This window comes from Staurois parvus, unplaced genomic scaffold (assembly GCF_062004578.1).
Source record: "Staurois parvus isolate SC_StPar_1 unplaced genomic scaffold, SC_StPar_1.0 ptg000146l, whole genome shotgun sequence".
Taxonomy (NCBI): Eukaryota; Metazoa; Chordata; class Amphibia; order Anura; family Ranidae; genus Staurois; species Staurois parvus.
Window position 1 is genome coordinate 927,734 of NW_028317942.1, and position 24,638 is coordinate 952,371.

General features: G+C 37.8%; 1 protein-coding gene across 1 annotated transcript in view; it reads left to right on the plus strand.

Moving 5' to 3' along the window:
* Positions 1-24,638, plus strand: part of LOC149464866 (CUB and sushi domain-containing protein 1-like) — a 1,089,704-nt gene that overhangs the window by 924,302 nt on the left and 140,764 nt on the right. Inside the window, exon 28 of the mRNA XM_089673951.1 lies at positions 430-632. Within this exon, the coding sequence (XP_089530077.1) occupies positions 430-632 (203 nt within the window). The remainder of the gene's footprint in view (positions 1-429; positions 633-24,638) is intronic.

The window sequence follows — 24,638 nt, forward strand, 5'->3', positions numbered from 1 at the left end:
TACAGATTTCAATTGCACAGGAAGAGGAGATGTGTTAGATCAGGTCTTTTAATGATTTCTTATTACTGAGAGCACCAGGTCTAAATCTGGTGACTATTGGACTGCACGGTCATTTTTAGATATCCTGCACATCTGTTGTAACAAGAAAGTATAGGTAAGGCAATGAAAACAGATTTGTGAATACAATGTTTATGTGATTGCATATTGATTTCTGTGATTTAACTTGGACTGTAAAGTATATAATGTGGCATATGTATGAGTTGATGTTTATCAAAATCCTAAATTTAGATCCACACAGAAGGCACAAGTCATAGTTTCTGTTTTCTCTTCAATGCTTTCTAGTTTAACATTATATTTCCAGAGACAGAACAATGCATATTTTAGTATTTACAAGGCTAAACATTATATATACTGTCTTTTTTTTTTCAGCCTTCACTTTATAGTTTTTGACACCGAAGTCGCACATGATATCCTCAAGGTATGGGATGGACCTGTAGACAGTGATGTTCTTCTGAAAGAGTGGAGTGGTTCTTCTCTCCCCGAGGACATTCATAGCACATTCAACTCTTTGACTTTACAGTTTGATAGTGATTTTTTCATCAGCAAGTCTGGTTTTTCCATACAGTTTTCAAGTGGGTATAACAGGATGCATTATAAATTTAACATGATTCACTATCTACGTTGCATGGAAATGTTCCTGTGTATATTCTTTACCCCCGACTGTTTTCATCTACATAAAGCACACAAATGCATATAGATTTTCCTTTCAAATGAGTTGAAATGCCAAACATATTTTTTCTAGGTCTATCTCTATATCCATTTAAAATGCAAGGTGGGGAATAAATATTCATGATGTCTGTCAAAAGCAACCTTTTTTTTTTTTTTGGAGCTTTAGTTCAATTTGCAAACTTTTTTGTCCCTTCACTTCCCATCTTTATTGGTGTCATCCATGCGGTGTATCCATTTATGAAGCAGTTAAAGGATTGTCATTCCAATTCAGCACAGCATGTAGAAAATGAAGATACAAACTGACTTGTGCAATTATATTAATTGTAATCAAGCTACATATTTTTCATTACAGCTTAATTACTATTTAATCATGCATAAAATCACAGAGTCTGAGCTTAGTGTAAAAAAATGACCCTTAATTTGTGTGAATCATATGTATATAATCTTAAATGCCAAACTGTCAGCGGATATGTCTTTTATAAACAAAATAGCTGTTAGTTAAAGGTTTTGTCTTTGCTGAATAAATATAGTTTGAAAGGCAATGCAAACAATTACGGAGTGTGTTACCGATAGCAACTAATCTGTAGGAAACAGGATGGCTGATAGGAGACACAATACCTTTGCCTGATATGACATGAAAGTAATTCTTTGAGAATCCAAGATTATTGGCTTTCATTTGGAAATCATACAGTTTTAGTCTTAAAGCATGGGATGAGATTAGCTAATTTACTGTTTTCAGTCATATTTGGTAATGCTGTTATGTTAATGATGCAAGCAGAACATTTCAGCTGACCATTTTCCATGATAGGGTTTTAGAATACTTTGAAAGGATTGAAAACCTTTTTATAAACCATAAAAATGTAAGTTGGCACTGATAGTGTCCCCTTCCCATGTCTTCTTTGCAGAAGTGTTATATACACTATTAAATACAATCTTTATTCATTAAGGTTGATGTAAATTTGCAGATTCAATAATAAAGGTTGATGTAAATTTGCAGATTCAATAATAACTGCAGCACATGTTGTAGAATTTGTGCATCAAAAACCTTTTGCAAAGAGTTATAGGTTTCAGTTTATCACATAAACAACCTGATTTTTGAACTTTAGAGGAAAAGCCAATTAAATGAATATGAGATCTTTTAATCTAGGCTTACAATGTAAGCTGATAGAACCATAAATGTAAACTTTCTATTTTTAATCCAACATATTTAAGCATTTTTTGCACAAGGCAAAGACACATTATATTGCCAAAAGTATTGGGACACCCCTCCAAATCATTAGATTCAGGTGTTCCAATCATCTCCATGGCCACAGGTGTATAAAATCAAGCACCTAGGCATGCAGACTGCTTCTACAAACATTTGTGAAAGAATGGGTTACGCTCAGTGAATTCCAGTGTGATACTGTAATAGGTTGCCACCTGTGCAATAAGTCCATCCGTGAAATGTTCTTGCTACTAAGTATTCCACGGTCAATTGTTAGTGGTATTATAACAAAGTGGAAGCAACTGGGAACAACAGTGACTCAGCCACAAAGTGGTAGGCCATGTAAAATGACAAAGTGGGGTCAGTGCATGCTGAAGCGCACAGTGCACAACAGTCACCAACTGTCTGCAGAGTCAATAGCTACAGACCTCCAAACTTCATGTGGCATTCAGATTAGAGCAACAACAGTGCATAGAGAGCTTCTTGGAATGGGTTTCCATGGTCAAGCAATTGCATCCAGGCCTTACATCACCAAGTGCAATGCAAAGCATTGGATGCAGTGGTGTAAAGCAAGCCACCACTGGACTCTAAAGCAGTGTAGACATGTTCTCTGGAGTGAAAAATCATGCTTCCCTGTCTGGCAATCCGATGCATGGGTTTGGGTTTGGCGGTTGCCAGCAGAATGGTACTTGCCTGACTGCTTTGTGCCAAGTGTAAAGTTTGGTGGAGGGGGGATTATGTTGTGGGGTTGTTTTTCAGGGGTTGGGATTGACCCCTTAATTCCAGGGAAGGGAACTCCTAAGGCATCAGCATACCAAGACATTTGGATAATTTCATGCTCCCAACATTATGGGAACAGTTTGTGGATGGCCCCTTCCTGTTCCAACATGAGTGTGCAACAGTGCACAAGGCAAGGTCCACAAAGACATGGATGAGCGAGTTTGGGGTGGAGGAACATGACTGCCCTGACCTCAACTTGATAGAATGCCTTTGGGATGAATTAGAGCGGAGACTGCAAGTCAGGCTTTCTCGTCCGACATCAGTGCTTGACCTCACAAATGCGCTTCTGGAAGAATGGTCAAACATTCCCATAGACACACTCCTAAACCTTGTGGACAGCCTTCCCAGAAGAGTTGAAGCTGTTATAGCTGCAAAGGGTTGGCCAACTCAATATTGAACCCAACGGACTAAACCTGGGATGTCTATTGAACCCAACGGACTAAACCTGGGATGTCATTAAAGTTCATGTGCGTGTAAAGGCAGGTGTCCCAACACTTGTAGCAATATAGTGTGCATTACACTCTAAATTGAGTTGAGTATTTTGGTGTCACACTGGGCTCCAAAGACCATTGACCATAGAAATTTGTGATAACATGGCAGATTACTTTTAGCTCTTATGTATGTACTCTGAATTTACTATACTAAAATTATTTGTAAAGTGCAGTGATTCAAAGCAACCCATCAGAAATAATCTTTGCATTTTAAATCACATTACTTGTTCTTGGTTCCCCACTTTTCATATTATTATTATTATTATACATGATATTGTAGAATGCAGTTGAATTTTTGATTTGTGCAGCATGGCTAAGGTGATGCATTTGTGTCTGAACTGTGCACTGTAGTGGAAAATTCACTGAGAAAAGAACATTCTTCTTGGGATTGTAGCTTTAGATGCAACCAGTGTGCTATAATACAATAGAAAAGAAAGGAGGACTTCACAATAAATAAAAGAAAAAATATGATTGAGGCTTGGAAGATAAAGCACTTTAATTCATACCTTCATTGATTTTATTTTAGTTCTATCAAGATACATTGACAGTGGAGGTCATACTGTATATTGACTTTGGAATGTTGCTCAGTAACTTGTAACATCAATTACTTATTTGTGTTGGCCATAATTGAGAACATTTTTTCTTGCAGTTGATGTGAAAAGTCAGTATAAGGATAAGGTCACTTGGGAGAGAAAAACTCTATTGTGTCTAATCAACAGAAATTAGAAAGCACTAAAACACCCTTAATATCCCTGCAGGAAAATATTTCTGCTTGAAATGGCATTAAATACTTCACACCATTTATGTATTCAATGCCATTTTGCTAAAATCATCTTAGTATGCTAATGGCTCTTTAATCCTTCAGATTCAAATTAATTTAAGCATTTATACATATTATGGATTTGATGCACCATTTACAAATCATATCACCAAAGCAAAATATTTAGCCATTTAAAGTGAAAATTGAATTGAAGTGATCCAGCCACAGAAACGATGGAATATTACTCACACAAACAGTGTGGTTAGGTATCTAGATACACTGAATAAATAGTGCAAATAAGAAAAGGCAATGCCAAAACCATAAAGAAATAAAATAAAAATTGAAAGGTATTTTGTGACCTCTTAGAAGACATCTAAATTCCCAAAAGTTTTATATTTTCTTTTTATCATTTTTATGAACATTTTTATATTACCATTACTCAATTAGTCACGGTGAACTCATAATTCTGGTGTCACAAAGCATTATTTGTTTTTTGAGGATAAGCGTGCAGCAGAAGCTCTTTGCTTCCTGACTGAGTAGGGATAAATGAATGTCTAGGTTTGGTTAGTGGGGGATTTGTTTAACAGTACAAAAAACGGCCACTGCCCCAGTCTATAACTGGCCTTCACAGGAAGGAACACATGGATGGGCAACACATGTCAAACAACAAAAAAAGAAAAATTCCCAGCTCACACTTGCCAGCCACTCTGCAAAGAAACCAAATTACTTGTCTAGCAGTATGCATTAAAAACAGGGGTTTAGTTAGCACACATTTGCAAATACATGATTAAGCTACAGAGCCTTGGGACGGCAAACCAGTATTTTGTAGTTCCTAACTCTACAAATTTTAAGAGCCCCCATAGCAGAGGCACATGTATTTAATGAATAGACCAAGGGAAGGTGGATCTGAGGGAACCCACCCCTCTTTAAAGGTACGGGAGCGCACTGGACACACAGCATGTAGCACAATGGCAGCTAAGGTGTCCAGCGTGCCCCCCGTGTTAACCCTGTGTGCAGCCTGAAAATTTTAAATCTAAAACTGAACCCCATTAAAGTCTAAAGTGGTTATCCTGGATAATAATTTCTGCTCATTTTCAAAGCTAATTGGAAATAAATTATCATAAAAGGAATGGGGAGCTAGGCATTGCCATGGATGACATGTACAAATGCAAAAAACTTTTAAAGAAATACTATACAGGGTGAGTTTATCCTCCAAACAACAATTGCAAGGATGACATGGGAAAAAACTCCATGCTTTTGATTACATTCTTTGGAGATGCCTTTCAGCTATATATATATATTTTTCCTGGTATCATGTATTTTGGATGTGTACTTTTTTTTTTTATTTATTTTTAGATCCCTCTAAAAATAAAAAGAGCCTTACCCAGGCATGCAGCCTAGGGAGCCTCGGTGATCAGGACAGGGGGAAAGTGAATGTGCATCTCCTACACCATACCAGGGATTTGTCAATTTGCTGTGGTAGTGCTACCACCACAAAATGACAGGCAAACATCTGTAAGGGGTGTGGATGTGTAAACTGGCCAAATTTGGTAAGTTTGTTCACCTGTTGGCTGAACTGGAAACAGGCTATGTTTGGGTCAAACGTTTATTCAACCCAAACCCAAAACGCATCCCTAATCAGCACCAGGTCTGAATAAACAATCTCACATTCTAAACAATTACAGACCTAGTCCTAATATACACTAACTATACACTAAAACACACTGTAATTTTTATTTACTATACAGTATATGTTACCCTTAGCTGTTTTTTTTATATGCACTGCATTCTGTCATTCCACACATTCTGTATGCTTAGCCCCCACCTTAATGAGTGATCAATTGTCACTTACATGCTTACTATTTTAAACACTCCATGTTATCTGGTGACGTTACAATCAAAATTGTGCATTCTTTTTTTTTTACCAAACAGGATTGTTTTATTGAAGGTTTAAAAGCAATACATGGCAATATCAGCAAATAATTTGGCATGGCAGAGTATAGGAATCAGCAAAATAAAAAAACAAGGCAGAATCCAACAATGCAGAACAGTGTTGAAAGAAAGACCAAGGTTACAAAACTAGATGAAATAAACTCCATTTGGTAGAGGAGCACCCAAAGCAAAGATACATCATAACTCAAACAGAGGAGTGGGGAAGGGGGGTGAGGGGGAAAAGAGAAGAGGGGAGGAGGAAGGGATGAAAGCGCCAAAGGCAGGTAGGATTGGAAACAAGAGGGGGGGAGGCCATATAATGCCACCCATCTCTACACTGGTAAGAAATAAAGTCATAGCAGTCTACTGGGACATTCAGGGGAGCCAGACCTTATTATATTTCCAAGGGTAGCCACGGATAATATAGGACAGTTTATACAATGGCAAAGCAGTATTAATCATGGTGTCCCAGGATGACACAGAAGGAAAAGCAGTAGAGGTCCATTTACACAAAATTTCCTCGAGAGTAGGTAAATATGAAACCAGTAGTTTAGAATGATGAGGCCTCTGGGCATCTTCATGTATATCCAGTAAGGCTCATGCACCCTTTTTTATTTAAAGGATAAGTTCACCTTTGAAACATGTTACATGTTCTACAAGTTTTTAGGGTGGAACATGTTCCCATAGCCGCAGCAGCGCACTCCGCAAACCCCCCCCCGACAGATAGTACAGGGAGAAGTTTCCCCACACTATCTGTTAGATTTGAAAACTGCACGGCAAGGTCATGTCACTTATTCATAGTATTCTGTGAATGAGTGCCTTCAAGTTCCGACAGCCCTAGCTCTATGGTGCTGTGGTGCACCATGGTGGGTCATTGAAGCTTCCTGTCAGTATATCTGCTAGCTCATACATCCCAATACTCTCACAGCAGACCTGCATGGCATCAGCGATCTACTGATCACAGGTGCAATGCTTTACAGGCTCCTTTAGACAAAAATAATAGATGCAGATAGTTTTACCTGCAAAAAAATGTGCATTTATTATTTTTGTCTAAAAGGTGAACTTATCTTTTAAACTTTTTATTTAAAATGTTAGTAAAGAATGCACAATATGGTGTAAGAATACTGAACAAATCCTTTTAAAATTATAATCTCATGAGCACTTATTAAAATCACCAAAGCAATGAGTTTCTGTTTGTGTTTTGACTCCAATTAATTGCCACACTAGAGGTTTGTGCTTCCTTCTCCTCTTTAATGCTTCTTGACGCCAGTAATTTGTATCTCAGGTGAGGACTGCCATACCAGAAGTCTTCTTCTTAAAGGCTTCTTCCCCCAATTCCCTCAGGAGAAGTCTTCTAAGGATAGTTCTCCAGATAGTAACATCACTAGAAAACCAATCCTTTTGTTGAAGTGGCCGCTTCTGTTGTGAATATTTTGTTACTCTCAGTGAAAGTTCATCAAGCTGTTAATCTTGATGTTCCTCTGGGATCTTTAATAGACATAAGTTTACTCCAAAACTTAAGGGGGAATTTAATAAAGCTGCTGCACCACTTTTATGGTGTTAGTCCCTCTTGTTAATGTATCGTGCCAAATTCATGAAAAGAAAAACTTCTCCACTCTCCAATATTTTTTTGGATGATCTTTAGATATTCACATGTAACCCTTATGGGTACTTATACATCTGCAGCTATCCATATTAAATCACACAAGGGATGCAGGATACACTAGAAAACAAAAGGGAACAAAAGAGAAGTGCACCACTAGCACAATAAAAATGTTATTTAACAAATCGTAATGAAAAACAATATCAACGTACTTGTTCCCAGAGGGGGTGTTCACCTTTCACAACATATCACAGATGTATGGCTATAGTCCTGGCCAAAAGCAACAGCCTGGTAAACACCAGTAAAGTATTCCCTCTGCACTGTAAACCAGGATGCTTGCAGGAGAGAGAACTCCAGCTCAGGCATCTGCCAGTCTCTTCCAGAGATTTAAGGAAATGTATACCATCTACCCTCTGACAGAGTGAATAATAGGTTGCTCCCACACCTCACATAGCAGGTTGCTATGTAGACATGTGTTTCAGGGGCATATCTCCCCTTTCTCAAGACTCAAAGCTATAGTGATACATCTGTGATAGGCTGGGAAAGCTTCACGCCCTCACTGGGGTCATGTGAGTGCATATTGGTTTTAATTGTTACTTGTTAAATAAAAGTTTTTATTGTGTAAGTGCTGCACTTTCCTTTTGAGTCCTTTCACTAAACTCAAAGATCATCTGTGACATTTTTGGTTCTGACAGAGACTTGTGCATCAAATTCAGGTAGCTCTAAAATGCACCCATTTTTACATTGTCATTTAAACATTATGGCACATTGAATGCACAAAATTCAAACAAAAATACTGTTTTTTTTTTTTGTTTTTTTTTTACAAAAGTGTAATTAAGTAACACCAACTCTGTTTTGGTGTACAGAGAGAAACTGGCACAGACAGATTTTGTGAAAGTGTCTTGTGTGCATTCTAGACAGGTATATGAATTTGGAGCATGCTGAACCACTTTTAGAACATATGGAAGACACTTACACAAAGTCTGTCTGTACCAGTCTTTATGAATTCCAGGGAAGATGATGTAGTGCCTTCAATGGTGGGAGACAATATTTGTGATGACTTGAACTTACAGTTGGTATAAAACATGAAGAATTTGTTATGTAAATGTAAAAAACATACCAAAAACAATCCCATAGGTTGATTTATTAAAACTGGTGAGTGCAAAATCTGCTGCATAGAAACCAATCAGCTTCCAGTTTTTTTTTTGTCAAACCTTAATTGAACAAGTTGAAGTTAGAAGCTGATATGAAGTTAGAAGCTACTATGCACAGCTGCACCAGATTGTGCACTCTATAGTTTTAGTAAATAAACCCCTATGCTAATCACAATTTGACACATTCTATTAACCGAAAAACTAATCGATCTAACCAATAAATTCTACACTCCCCTTTTCTATAAAGCTGAATTATATGCAAATAGCTAAATACACATTTGAAATTAATATAAGGGATCTGTTTTAAATACTAAAGTATTTTCAATTCTGTTCATCCAGTCCTAAGATTTACAGACGCATAACAGAAAGTGCAGCCCAGTGGCATATCTAGGATATCTGGAACCCAGGGGTGATAATTTTTTAATCCTCCAGCAAAATGTTCTGTAGTAAAAAAGCAGTAAAGCTGTAGGTGTGACTGTGCTAACACTGGGAGGATACTGTATAATAATAAAAGGGCATGGCTAAATAAAATCTGAACTCACTCCCCCTATATACACAGAACACACATACCACAGTCCTTTTAAACCCTAGCCCATATCCCTTACAGAACAGATCTCCCCTAGAATCCCTAAGTCCTCCTTGCCAGCCCACCTCCCCAGTACAGACTGAACCTGCCGCATTCACCACACCAGCAATGATACCCTCCCTAGTATAGAGCCTTTAGTACAGAAAGCTCTCTCTAGTAGAGACCCTTCAGTACAGAATCCTCAGTACAGGTCGATCCTCCCACACAGCAGACCAGCAAAGACTCCTCAGTACAGTCACCTTTTCTTAGTAGAGACCCTTCAATATGGGCCACCTTTCCTTGTGCAAACCCCTTAGAACCCCTAGAAATGACTACCCCTTCCCAGAATAGACACCTCAGTACAGACTGATCCCCCCACACATTGCAACAGTACGACCCTTTTATATCTGCTGATACTTAAACTTTAAATGAATCAGGTATCCTAAATGTGAACTATGTATATAACATTAAATAACAATGAATTTAATTTCAGCTACACTGATTTCACAGCAAACTTTCCCACTTCAGCACGTGGAGATTTTCATTTTCAGTCACTGAGCAGTTTAGGTGAAATGTGCCTATAAAAAGTTATATTCTTTACTTTACTTAGAGTTTGTGTTTTAGAGTATATGTAGGGTAGTTTTGTTTGTTTAATTTATAATCCTTTGTATTTGTGCTTTCCTGTCCTTTTTTGGGGGAATCTGATTGTTATCTGTGTCAATTCCATTATGTATTTTTCTGTCTTTGCTTTTTTATGTGAATAAAAAAAAGAGACAATACGAGGCTAACTTTATAACCCTCAAGGGCTGTTTAAACCAATTGCACTCCTACAAAACTAATAAAAACAACTTATTTTCACCTTTCCAATTGACTTCAATGCATTTTAAATGTCAGCATTTACCATAAATCTCCTATTTTTTTTTAGAAATTTCAGGAAATCTAAAACTTTTAAAAGAGAAGTATGGGAATCACAAAAAAAAAAAAAAAAAGAATCATACTCACCTAGATAGCTGCAGCACTGATCCCAGCTGCAGCTGTCCCTTTCCTCTTCTAAGCCTAAGAAATCAGTGATCAAACACCACTGATCACTAAGCTCTTGGTCCTCAACCTGCAGAGAGCTGGAGACTGTCAGTCACCAGCTCCCTGCTCTGCCTCTAAAGTACTCACTGGACCCCTGGGTTTTGGAGGAGGTGGGAGAGGCAAGCTCAGCTTGCTGAGAGGCTGAGACAGCTGTTGGCCTAGGTTTCTGGGCAGATCCCGACCATATGGTCAGCATCTTTTCAGAGGTTGGACTGGCTCTGGGACATCAGCCAACAACAGGCTTTAGATCACTGTTGGATGAAAACAGGTCATAGGATTGTGGAAGTAATTATATGCTTGTGACCCATAGGAGAAGTATGGTCAAAAAGTTTTGGTCATACTTCTCCTTTAAATTCATTTATCCCTAATTAGCATGGGCTTCAGATATAATGCTAGCTTCACAGTAACACAATTAGCATGCCAAACCTTAAGCCTTGTCCAAAGGCTTTATGGTATGCTGGTGACTTATTTCATGCCTATCAAATTTTTGAGATGGGAACATGGGACACCTATTAGCAAATGTATGTAGGCATAGCAAATAAACAATAACAAAAAAGTGTCAATCGGCACTGTCATCCAAAAACAAAAACTATATAATGTGTATAAAGGATGCAAAATCTGAACATCTATAGGTTTTTCACATAACCCAATACATAAACAAAATAAATAATCAAGTGCAGCACAACTTCATCTTCACCAGAAGAATTGGCTGCTCACAAATTGACCCCATGAGCCAATAGGTAGTCACATGAGCTTTCCCTTCCATATGCCCTTAAAGGGAAAGTGCATGTTACTACCTGTTGGCCCAACTCTTCTGGTGGAGGTGGTTTGTCACACACTGTGGGATACCAGGAGTATACAGAATGATGGAGTGGTGTATGAGAACAGTCCCTATCACGTGGATTTGATGACCATTCACTTTATGAACATTGCACATATGCTCACATTATTATTATTTTATGTATAAGTTTGCACATTGGTTTGCGCTGCACTTGACTATTTATGTTGTGTATGTAGGCATAGGACACACACCCTGCCACGCCCTCTTAAATTATAAAAACAAAAGATTAGTTAAAGTCACAAGTGTTTTTTTTCCCTCAATACTATTCCTTCAAACTGGCTTTTGAAGTTTTCAAATGCAGAAATTTAGAAACTGGATGAAAGGTTTAGCACTGGGAAACACTTTTTAAAAGTTTAATTTTTCATTTTATATACAACTATATAGATCAGACCAAACTGAGGGACAAACGAGGAGGAAAGAGGGACAGAGAGACTTTGATCCAAATCAGGGAAAGTCCCTTGAAATAAGGGACAGTTGGGAGATATGTTAGTTGACAACTTAGCTCTTGTTGGCAAAACTGTGCATGCAACTTGGTTAGCATAATTAGTATTTTTTTATGTTACTATATATTAGATTGCTCCTCAGAAGAAACTGATCTTTAGCATACTAGGAGTCATCCCACATACTTACAGGTCATATGGTAGTAGAGCAACTATATATGGATAAGCAATAGCTGCAGCAATGTTGGAGTAATAGCTGAAAAGGTCTTCTTAATTTGCCATACACATGCTGTGGTCATACATATTATCTAACTATAGAAATAAACTTAACTTTTTATTGAACCAGCCCTAAAGGGTTTTACAGCATGCCACCTTGAATATGACTAGCAGAAGTATTCTTGAATTGTTTTAGAAGTATTTAGTTTCAGCATACACATACTCTAATTGTATCCGCCTGTATATTTATAAGGGTTCAATGACCAAAGCTGTAAAGGTTATTAAAGTGATATAGTATTTCTTTAGAATTTAAAAATTCATACAGCTATAACACTGCATGTTTATGATATTAAGAAGATAAAATGTTTATTGTCGTCTGCTAGTTACAACTTAACCAATCCTGCCTTAAATTTCAACCAGTGTAATGAGCAGAAAAAAATGAAATGTGCTAGAATTACAAATAGAGTAAGACAAATAACAGGCTTTCTGAAATGCTTTTCTGAGCAAGTATGTTCAAGAAATACAGTATTTCGTTGACAGGAACTGGCAGATGTGTTTACAGTAACACAGATATACTTTGACATGGGTGAAAGGCTATATGTGGAATTCAGGGGAAAGTAACAGAATTTTGAGAAGTGACTGAATTTTACTTGTTTTAGGAAAGCCTGAGATAATGGTATGAAATCCATTAGAATTAACAGTGTATCTTTGCAGGGATTCTCCAAGGACCAAATACACATTTTTAATACTTTTGACCTTAATTGGGTCAGTCCTTGAGTTCTATATAAATATTTTATTCCCTAGAATTTCCATACAAATATAAAACTTGATGAGTTTTCATAGATTTTTTTTTTATTTGCTCTATAACCAATGCATACAATATATCACATATTGTAACACTTTAGCCATACTGTTTACTACAAAGCAGTCACCAGCAGTCACTTTTGGTCAATGTTAAGTGAATGTGCTTGCATTGGGTTAACGAGTTTTTCATTGAACACATCATAAATTTCGAAAATTGCAAACTTAAATCAAAACCCCATTAAAGTCTAAGGGGTGAATCTTGAAATTCAATTCTGATTATTTTCAAGGCTAATATGCAAGGGGTTTTTAAAGGGTATGGAGACCTGCCGTGGATCACATGTACCAACGCAAAAAACATTTAAAAATCCTGTTTAGTAGGTACAGGGTTTTCCTTGTAACACATATTCAAGGGAGGCATCAGAAAGCACCAGTCCTTTCAAATATTTGCTTGATGTCTTTAAGCTGTATCTGGTGTTATGGGACAGTACTATTCTCACACCAGACAGCACCAGTGCCACTTCTGCATTACATATTTTGAATGTGTAATATATCCTTTTAATTTTGCATTAGTGGTTGGTTTAAATACAGCAGCGGTACCCTAATCTGCCTCAATGCCCAGCTCCCCCTTCAGTGCCACATCTGTTGCCTTAAATAATAGGGAGGGAAGACTGGCAAGGAGTATGCTTTGGACATCAAGAAGAGAAGAGGGTCAGCATAGGGCCATACTAAGTAGGGCCAACCATCGGCTTGAACCTTGTCTTTGGACTACTAATGCCACCCCACTATCTTTAGCTGCATCCTTAACCAGGCAGGTGTATCTTCCACAGCTGATTAATTGGAATAATAAATGTCAACAATCACCCCTATGCCCAGCATCTCAATGCTAAGCTTGGCAAAACAGCTGCTCCCATTCCTGCTGGTGGAGTAGGTCCCTTTCTGTCCAGAAGTCCATGTCTGCTCCTCACCTTCTTCTACATTGGCAACATATCTGTATTATTGAACAATGTGGTCAGCAGCAAGTGGTCCAGCAAGCACAAGTATGACTGTTAAATCTCTTTCATGGTGCACTGGGTAAATCTGATGGCAATGGAGAAGGATAGGCCAAAAATTCTGGTAGCTTCTCAGGGGAAAGCTAAGTGGTGGCAGACTCCATGCCAGCTTGTATCAGGCAAGGCAATAAAAAAATATAAATTTTACAATATAAATTTAATTTCAGTGTAGTGTTGCATGACTAAGCAATTTCTAGTTAAAGAAGCACAGTGCTGAATAGCAAACAAATGCCCTGTCATGAAGGGGGTAAAACCTTCCAGAGGTCAAGTGGTTAAACAATTACAAGCAATCAAATTCATGAGCTATTGGATTTCCAGGCTAGACCACTAACTGGAGATGGCACAGCATATGCTTTAGGTCAGGGGCGGACTGACCATTTGGAACATGTAATGTCAGAGAGGGCCTTTATGCAGTACTGTATAAGATATTTGTGACTGAAAAGCTGATTCTTTTTTAACCCAAAGTTAAGGTGTTCAGTGCATTTGGTACACACTTTTTAAGCACATTCTTTAATTACTGGGTGCCAATGTTTGGTCACTTTGCTGGAGGTAGATCTACATGCACTTTAGGTACTAGCCTACCCTGCTGCACATGTCATGTGAAAGAGGAAATTTCCACAGATAGTTGTATTGGTGACTGAGAAACTGCATTTTAATAACTCGGGGTGACAGTAAGCATTGTTAAAAGTTGAAATCAAAATAATAAAACAAATTACATAAAATTATATAGATAAAATAATAACATGACTTACAAGATATAAATATACATTCAGTGTGATATTTCAAAGAAAACAGACAGAAATATAATTCAGATGTGCTCCCCAGTATGAAAACACTTTTAAAAGGTGGCAATTAAGGAGGGAGAAACCAGGTTTATGATCAGAAAAAAAATTAAAGTACTTTATTTCACAAACAAAATTCAGAAATATTCAACATATTCCGTGCCTACTAAATAAACAGCTTTGGTAGGCATCAGTTTAAGAGGGGGGCACAAAGCATGATTTAATCAAATAATTAAAATTAGAGTATATTTTTTTACTGAAAGAATAAATAAAAAAGTGTGTACTCCATGCACACAATGTGAAATGCTTTAGTAGGCTGCAGTTTCACAAGGAGACAACAAGCAGGTTTTTAATCAAGAAATCTAAATTTTATTTCACTTCAAAAATAATGGCTCCATGCACAGAATAAACACTTTAACTAGGATGCATTTTGAACAGGACAAACACCAACCAGCTTTTAAAATTAAAAAAATGTAAATAATATGAGTGATTTTTTTTTAACTAAAACACATACAGTATATAGGGGGGATTTACTAAAACTGGTGCATGCAAAATCTGGGGTAGATCTGCCCAGAAATAAGTCAGCTTCCACGTTTTATTGTCAAAGCTTAATTGTTGAAGTTAGAAACTGAATGGCTACCCTGTCTAGCTTCACCAGATTTTGAGTATTTAATTTTGCAAAAGTAATTAAATCGTTTGTATGGCCACTTTTTTAACAGGACCCACACCAGCCATTATTAAATTAAAATATCAACTTTAGAGTGTATTTAATTGTAAAAAGTCCTCACAATATAGAAGTGTGTACATCTTTAAGCCTTTTGACTAGGCTTTTAACAGGACCCATATAAGCTAACTTTTAATTTAAAAAATCAACATGACAGTGTATTTAATTAACTGAGAAAAGCCCCTACACTATTGCAGTAAATACAGCAAATTTTTAAACTTTTTGACTGAGCCAAATTTTTTTTAAAAGGGCCTACAGTGCAACATCCTTTTTTAAAATGAAGAAATTAAATGATAGTTTATTTTACTGAATAAGATCCCAAAATGCAGTAGTGAGTTTGTGCAGAATCTTTAAAGGATATGTTAACCTTTTAGGAAAAAAAAAATAAATGCACTTTTTTGGCAGGTTAAAAAATGTGCATTTATTATTTTTGTCTGCAGGAGCCTATAAACCATTTCACCAGCGATCAGCAGATCGCTGGTGCCATGCAGGTTTCCTGCAGATCTGTCAGTATATCTGCTTGCTCACATGGGATGACCAGCACCTTAGTAGTTCATTGAGGACTACAAGCTGACAGCCTCTAAGGATGTCGGGACTTATAGTCTCTCATTCACAGATGACAGTAAATGAGTGACATGGCTGTGTGGGCGGAGCCCCACATGGCCACATTTAAAAAAAAATTTGACAGCTAGCGAGGGGGTAGAAGATCCCCTGCTATCTGTCAAAGCAGGGATTGGTGGAGCCAGTCTGATCATTACATGTTACACTCTGAATATAGGTGTAACATCTAACATGTTAGAAAAGGTGAACTCATCCTTTAAACACTTTGACCAAGCCATTTTGTCAACAGGAACTACATCAATTAGCTTTTAATAAAAAAAAATCAGCAATATAGTGTATTTATTTCACTATATACATAATATTGTAATGAGAATGTGCACAGTTTTTGAACACTTTAACTAGGCCAATTTTTCAACAGGACAAACAGCCACCATTTTTAAATCAAGGATCAACATCAAGGGTATGTATTTCAAGAAATTCCCTAAAATATTGTAAGTACACAAACAAAAAAGCAGGGATTTGTAGGTGCACAGAGACTTTCGGTACATGTATATATAAAGACAAATTGTAAACGTTTACTAGTGTAAAGCCTAGGCAGGCATGTAACAGTGGCTGATTGAAAAGTACATTTATTAAATACTTTGTTTTTTTCCTAATTTCAGACATAGATATTTCAATAGTATGCCAGTTTCAGGTTTGATCTATTGTGATTCACAAGAATGTCCACTTCATTAGGAGCAAACAATAGAAATAACATGTCTAAAGAGGTACAAACATATTGTTATAATTAGTACAGTATTTACAGTACCATCATTATATCTTACATAAATATATGCGTGACTGAAGTATTGCTGATGTTGCGGCTGCCATGACCAATTACTTCCATAACCCGTGTACCATACTGCTTATTTAAATAATGACACCACCACATATCTGGGATTTACATGGCCATAGCAGCCCTTTTATTAACAACTATATATAACACTTTTAATACTATTTTACTTAAACAAAACTTTACAACCATAAAGTACCTAACTGACCATCTCCTTTGTCTCAGGTTAATGAAGGCCCGTTTTTACTATAGCTGTATCGGCTGTATCAACCACCATGTTCCTATTTCGACCCCTAGCCACAGTTACAGCGGCTCAGGGACAATTTGTTAACCATTTTAACACCCAATGCAGCCTGATCACTGATAGCCCCTTACTGATGTCACTTCATAGGGAAGGCACACCCATACCGAGATGGACCCTACCCAATACACTCCACCTACTGTTTTAACCATGCTGGCCTACAAGAACCTGAGACCCCTGCCTACTGCTATGACAAAACAAAGTATACCCCCCAACCACACACCGACAACCAACCCATAGCCCACATCACCCCTTGAAGCCCCCAGGGAAATACAACACAAGGAAATTACCCCAATGACCTCAGAAATAAAGGATGGGAGGGAGGGAGGGAGGGTCTTCTACACTGACCACGGTCCCACTGACCCTCTAGGAACTCCTCCCTTCTACCAGACCAATGCTGCCACTCCCAGCCACACCCTTACCACCTTTTGTCCAACAATAAGGTAAGCTTTACATTTACTTTAAAAGTAACCTATTAAACTGCCTAACTGTAGCCTCCCCAGCCAACTCAGTCATGAAGGTCGTACACTTATGCTACTCATACAGTTCCTGGCCTTTTTCTTTCTATAAATCCAGCTCTTAATGCTTACAGCAGTCAACATTAAAACCATAAGTGTCTAGGAAAGTGCCTAAATGTTTTTCCTGCTGGGGACTGTGGGTATGTTTTGACATGGTTGGGACACTGCCCCTGTATGTCAGGTTTGGTAAGTTTAACATCTGTGGCCACCATGCCCCTTTGAGGCTATTTCTATTATTTCTTGACCCCAAGCTGGATGAATTGTTGGAGCCCTTATTCACCCATGTGTGGCACTGTGGTTATTTTTGCTTGGCTGACCACATTGTAGTACCCTAGGTGGCTCTGTCTCTGCCCTTTTTGAGGATTAGGTTCCCTTATATCCACAGATCTTCTGACTGTGCAGTGCGATATCACTGTGCACTGGTGTCCCATGATGTCAGCATTCTGTTTGGCGTTGACATATATCATGATTTCATTATGTCGCACGGGGATGACGCATGCAGCATTGAAGCAATACTCCACATTGCACATTTGGGGTGGGGGGGGGAAAGATATAAGGAGGAGGCTTGAAATGGGTAACACTATCTAGTACAGAGAGGTCCAAATGCAGTCCAGAGAGCCATCCAGGTGGAAATATTGGAAGGTAAGGTTACGGGGTTGGGCTAATGTCCCAATGCTCATAGAAGGGTGAATGTTACAGACTATCCATGTATACCACAGGTAGTTTTTTGGCTGATTTCCCTCTCCCTTCTTTGGCTGAAGATGTTGCTGCTGCTGATGTGCTATGGAGTGGCCTCATAGAAACCTACCCAACTAGTAATATCTAGGTGTGTGTCATTTTTGGAAAGTTTATGAAGTTACAGTACAAAATATTATTAAGGAAGCAAGTAAAGAACAACTTTTAAAATTTGTTTTGTTTTAAGATTAGATGAATCTGAATCCAGGGAATTACAGTGGCCAATCCATAGGATCCCCCTGAATCGAGCGCTGTTGCTCTTACAGACCTTGAGAAGTATGCATTAGGTTTGGGGGTATACTTCATTGCAGGTTATGTATTGATGGAAATGTTCCATGTATTTTATAAGGGTTTTGAAAATGTCTTATCCTAAATAAAGACTGCCTTTCTTCCTTGTTGCATTTCTTTCCCTCATGGTCCACAGGCCAGATCTCTAGAGGCACCCCCTTCCTTAGGGTTTTAATGTTGGCTGATTTTTAAGTGTTAAGAGCTGGATCTATAGAATGCATATATTTTTGCATGATATAATGATGGTACCGTGATTATAACATTGTTGTTATGTCTTTTAGTTTAAACAGAGGCTGTTTTTGACAAGCCATCTAGGCTTTACACTAATAAATAAATAAATATATATATATATATATATATATATATATATATATATATATACAGTATCTCACAGTACACCCCTCACATTTTTGTAAATATTTTATCATATCTTTTCATGTGACAAAACTGACAAATGACACTTTGCTACAATGTGTAGTAGTGAGTGCACAGCTTGTATAGCAGTGTAAATTTGCTGTCTCCTCAAAATAACTCAACACACAGCCATTAATGTCTAAACTGCTGACACCAAAAGTCAGTACACCCCTACGTGAAATTGTCCAAATTGGGCCCAATTAGCCATTTTCCCTCCCCAGTGTCGTATGAATCATTAGTATTCCAAGGTCTCAGGTGTTAATGGGGAGCAGGTGTGTTAAATTTGGTGTTATCACTCTCACTCTCTCATACTGGTCACTGGAAGTTCAACATGGCACCTCTTGTCAAAGAACTCTCTGAGGATCTGAAAACAAGAATTGTTGCTCTACATAAAGATGGCCTAGGCTACAAGAAGATTGCCAAGACCCTGAAATTGAACTGAAGCTTGGTGGCCAAGACCAAACAGTGGTTTAACAGGACAGGTTCCACTCAGAACAGGCCTCACCATGGTCGACCAAAGAAGTTGAGTGCACGTGCTCAGCGTCCTCTCCAGAGGTTGTCTTTTTGCAATAGATGTATGAGTGCTGCCAGCATTGCTGCAGAGGTTGAACGGGTGGGGGTCAGCCTGTCAGTGCTCAGACCATACGCCACACACTGCATCAAATTGGTCTGCATGGCTGTCGTCCCAAAAGGAAGCCTCTTCTAAAGAAGATGCCCAAGAAATCCTGCAAATATTTTGCTGAAGACAAGCAGACTAAGGGCATGGATTACTGAAACCATGTCCTGTGGTCTGATGAGACCAAGATAAACATATTTGCTTCAGATGGTGTCAAGCGTGTGTGTCAGCAACCAGGTGATGAGCACAAAGACAAGTGTGTCTTGCCTACAGTCAAGCATGGTGGGAGTATCATGGTCTGGGGCTGCATGAGTGCTGCCGACACTGGGGAGCTACAGTTCATTGAGGGAACCATGAATGCCAACATGTACTGTGACATACTGAAGCAGAGCATGATCCCCTCCCTTTGGAGACTTGGCTGCAGGGCAGTATTCCAACATGATAATGACCCCAAACATGCCTCCAAGATGACCACTGCCTTGCTAAGGAAGCTGAGGGTAAAGGTGATGAACTGGCCAAGCATGTCTCCAGACCTAAACCCTATTGAGCAGATGTGGGGCATCCTCAAATGGAAGGTGGAGGAGTGCAAGGTCTCTAACATCCACCAGCTCTGTGATGTCATCATGGAGGAGTGGAAGAAGACTCCAGTGGCAACCTGTGAAACTCTGGTGAACTCCATGCCCAAGAGGGTTAAGGCAGTGATGGAAAATAATGGTGGCCACACAAAATATTGACACTTTGGGCCCAATTTGGACATTTTCACTTAGGGGTGTACTCACTTTTGTTGTCAGCAGTTTAGACATTAATGGCTGTGTGTTGAGTTATATTGAAGGGAACAGCACATATAAACTGTTATACAAGCTGTACACTCACTACATTACATTGTAACAAAGTGTAATTTCTTCAGTGTTGTCACATGAAAAGATATAATCAACTATTTACAAAAATGAGAGGGGTGTACTCACTTATGTGAGATACTGTGTATGTATAAATATATATATATATATATATATATATATACAGTATATATAAAATATCTCAAAAGTCTATGTTGACCTAAAAAGTATTTTGTTTACGTGTACTCTCGGTTCTTCTATGCTGATACACTTTGCTATGAATCAGATAATGGAATGTGCTGAGTTGTCCTAAAATATTGTAGTTAGTACATGCACAATCTTTTGACAATTAATTTGTGAATGCCATTTTATCAACAGTACCCACACCAGCAAGCTTTTACTTGTAATTAAAAGAAAAATTACCATTACAGAATAATTATTTGTCTGACAAAACTCCTAAAACATTGTAGAGAGTACATGCACAGTTTTTAACCTCCCTGGTGGTATTCCCGAGTGTAGCTCGGGGAAAAGTTTCAGCACCACATGCGGTAACCCCGAGCTACACTCGGGAATACCCTGCAGTGTTGCTCCGGGATCTCTTCTTCGCTTACCTTGTCCTGCACTCCCGCGATGTCCCCACTGCAGCGTCCCCGGCAATGTCCTCCGGCCGATGCCGGCATCTGTCTTCCGGGTTCCGCTCCCTGAGACATCAGGACAGAGGGGGACGGAACTGGCAGAAAATTTAAAAATGCCAAAAAGTGACATTCATTAAATACACTAAAATCACATAGTAACATATTGCTGTATCAAACCATTTCACATACATTTTTCCCCTAGTGCTTTGTCCTGTGCCCTGCCTGCATTTTTACTGTTCTTTCTGCCTTGAAACTTAGAAATGTCCATGGCGTCCAAAAAGCGTCCCTTTATGTCAAAAGCGGTTTTAGACCAGCTAGAGAACAGCGATAGTAAATTAGAACTACTTGCAGAATTAAGTGATAATGATTGGTGGGGAAATTCATCAACAGACACTGAAAACGATTTTGCGACTTTGCTCAGTGATGTGCGAACTTGGCACTATATTTCAAATTTTAGTGTTTTTGGTTTGATTATATTATTGAATAAAATGTATTATTATATTATTTTTTTTATGATTATTTATTAAATTATAATTTATGATTTTGTGTTTCAAATTTTAACATACCCGGGATGTTTACTAGACTCTTGTTCGGACAGATTTCAGTGACTTATTCCTAAAAATGACAGGCCTACAATAAAAAAAACTACATATTTCCATGCAAAAAATGTACCGCTTTGAGCACGGAAATACTGATATAATCAGACCGCTAGGGAGGCTACTAAGATTAACAAGGCTGCTTTTTAAACAGAACCCACCCTGACTAGCTTATATTTAAACAAATCAACATACATTAAATGTATTTATTTCAATTAAAAAATTACCCAAAGTATTGTAATCAGTATGTGAAAAATATACACTTTGACTAGGCTACTTTTTCAATCCACACCAGCTATTTTAAATGAAAACATAACATTAAAATGTATTTATTTTCCTTAACCATAAAATAGAGCAACTTTTATAAAAATTCAAAATGACAGTGCAATTATGTCACTTCAAAAAAAAAATTATTTTACAGTGAATACATGCAGTCATTAAACACCTTGACTAGGCTACTTTGCTAGCCAGACCCACACCAATCAGCTATAAATGAAACTTCAGAATTACAAAGTATTTATTTCAGTCAAAAGCCCCTATAATAATGCAATGACTACAATCTTTGCACACTTTTAGTAGGCCACTTTCTCAACAGGACCCACATTAGCAAGCTTTTATTAATAAAAAAAAAGCAAAAAAAACCAGCAATGTCATGTATTTATTTCACTGCAATAAGCCTCCAAAATATTGTAGTGAGTACTTGCATAGTCTTTAACTCTTTGCTTGAGTTGTTTTTGCATTTTTTGCACACGTTTTAAAAAAATCATTTTAGGCCTAAAGATTACACACAACCCCCAAACATTATGTCTTTTCTGAAAGCAGACACCCTAGAGAATAGAACAGTGGTTCAATTTTTTTTATGTCACAGGATATTACCGCAAAGGTCTAAGAAATGCAACATTTTAGTTAAAAGCACACAAAAATGAATTTTAGGACTAACAAATGCAATAAATTTCCCAAAAATGTCAAAACTTAAATTTGTGTGCACCCATGAATTGGAGATAGTCTTCAGTACCCTATATTTTCTATAGGTGACGCTTCAAAAGCCCCTACAAGTCATCAGTTTAGTGTTACGGAGGAGGTCTTGTAATAGAATTTTTGCTCTTACTCCAGCGTGCGATATGCAACATGTATATCGCAATCGACATTTTCAGGCGTAGGTGCCCCCGACGAATGCATTTATGTTTGTTCATGCGTGTATGTGGGGGTGGGGGGGCCTTAACATTTTTTCGGGCGGATGTTATGTGCTTGGGTGTCACTTTTTTTTTTTTGCAATAAAGAACATTTTTTTTCCATCACAAGGGACACAAAGTTCCCTATGTGATGATTTTTAGGTGTCAGGTTCTTTTTAAAGGGTCTAAAAGACCCTGCATGTGTCCTCTGGACCCCTCTGAATGTATTAAAAAAATGCAGATTGCATTGCAATACATTCCTCCCTGGGTATTCTAGCTGGGTAACATGACAAGGGGTGACCCAGAAGTGATGTTATACACATTGCTTTTCAGGTCACAGAAACAAGGGGAGGAGAGCAGACATGCCCACTGGCACCTGCCTGTCAATTTTATACACAATCCTGATAGCTTCAGCCTGTTGTGTGTAAAACCCCCCGCTGTCAGGTCCGTACGACATATTGACCTGGCAGCGAGTGGCTTAAACATTTTGACTAATCTGTTTTTTCAACAAGACCAATAACTTTAATATTTAAATCAAGAATCAGCATTACAGTGTATTTTTTTCATTGAAGAAAAACTAAAATATTGTAGTTAGTACATGCTCAGTTATTTAAAAAAAAATGTTGATGACACTTTTTCAACACGACCCACACCAACCAGCTTTTAATAAAAACTAAAATAAAACTGCCATTATAGTGTATTTAAATGAAAAAAAGCCCCTACAAATTGTAGTGGGTTACAGCCTACACACATTGACTAGGCTGCTTTTTAAACAGGATCCACACAAGCCAGCTTTTATTTTTAAAAACTCAACATAACAGTGTGTTTATTTTGCTTAAAAAATACTCACAATTTTACTAGGCCAGTTTTGTTACATAACCCACACCAGTTAGTTTAAATGAAGACATTATTATTATTATACTGTTAATTTTCCACTGGCCTTGGGAATCTCAGTAACTTCATTGACCATATATGATATCACCCTCACACCATGCCACTTTGCTTATATTGCAGTGGTGGGGACAGGAGGATGACATTCAGTGGAAGTCAAGTAATAGATTCAGACATGATTTTTTCATTCAATGGGTTGGCAGGCATCAAGCACCATGATTGACGTGGATCTGCATCACTCATTTACCTGATTGAGAGCGGATTTACATTGTGGAACCAAGATTGCGATAAAGAGGCCCTTATCCTCATCAACATAGGGACAAGGTGCTTTTCCAGGTGGTCCCTTCTGGCAACGTACCCCTTCATATTGAAGACTGTTTTCCTATATTTATTCAACTGAAAAAAGAATCCTGAATATTGTAGTGAGACCATTCACAGACTTTGCATACTTTTATTAGACTGCTTTGTCAACTTGACCCACACCAGCCAGTTTAAAAAAAAATGTTAGTGTATTTTTTTCATTGTACAAATCCCCAACCATTTTGTAATGATCACATGTACATTCTTTGGGATGATTTTTTCAACAGGATATACACCAGCCAGCTTTTAACAATAAAATCATCATGGCAATGTATACTATATGTGGACAGTCTTTAAACACTTTTACTAAAGACAAACCCCAATGTCTAACGTTCTAAAACCTATCTGAAAAAAAAAGACAGGAAATTGAAAACGTGACATTAAAAAATGACCCCCATATGAAAAAAACAAGGGGATTTCAGCAGCTAAACAGCAACTGAGTTTGTTGCTGAAACATATACAGTATGTAGATGCTGTATATCGCCCTGCAAACCTTTTTTTCTCTATACATCTACAGTTATTTTAAATTAGTATGCCATATCTAGCATTGGCATGCCCCCTCTTGTAAAGTCTCTGTTTTTAAATTACCGGTAGTCTGTGCCTCAGTTAGGAAGTTATAGAAAAGCTTACCAATGGCAACATAGGCAGAAATGAAGAATGGGTTGACTGTGTGTGGTTTTGTTTTGTATGACAATACATTTTTGTACATTTCTTGTATAGGTGTAACAG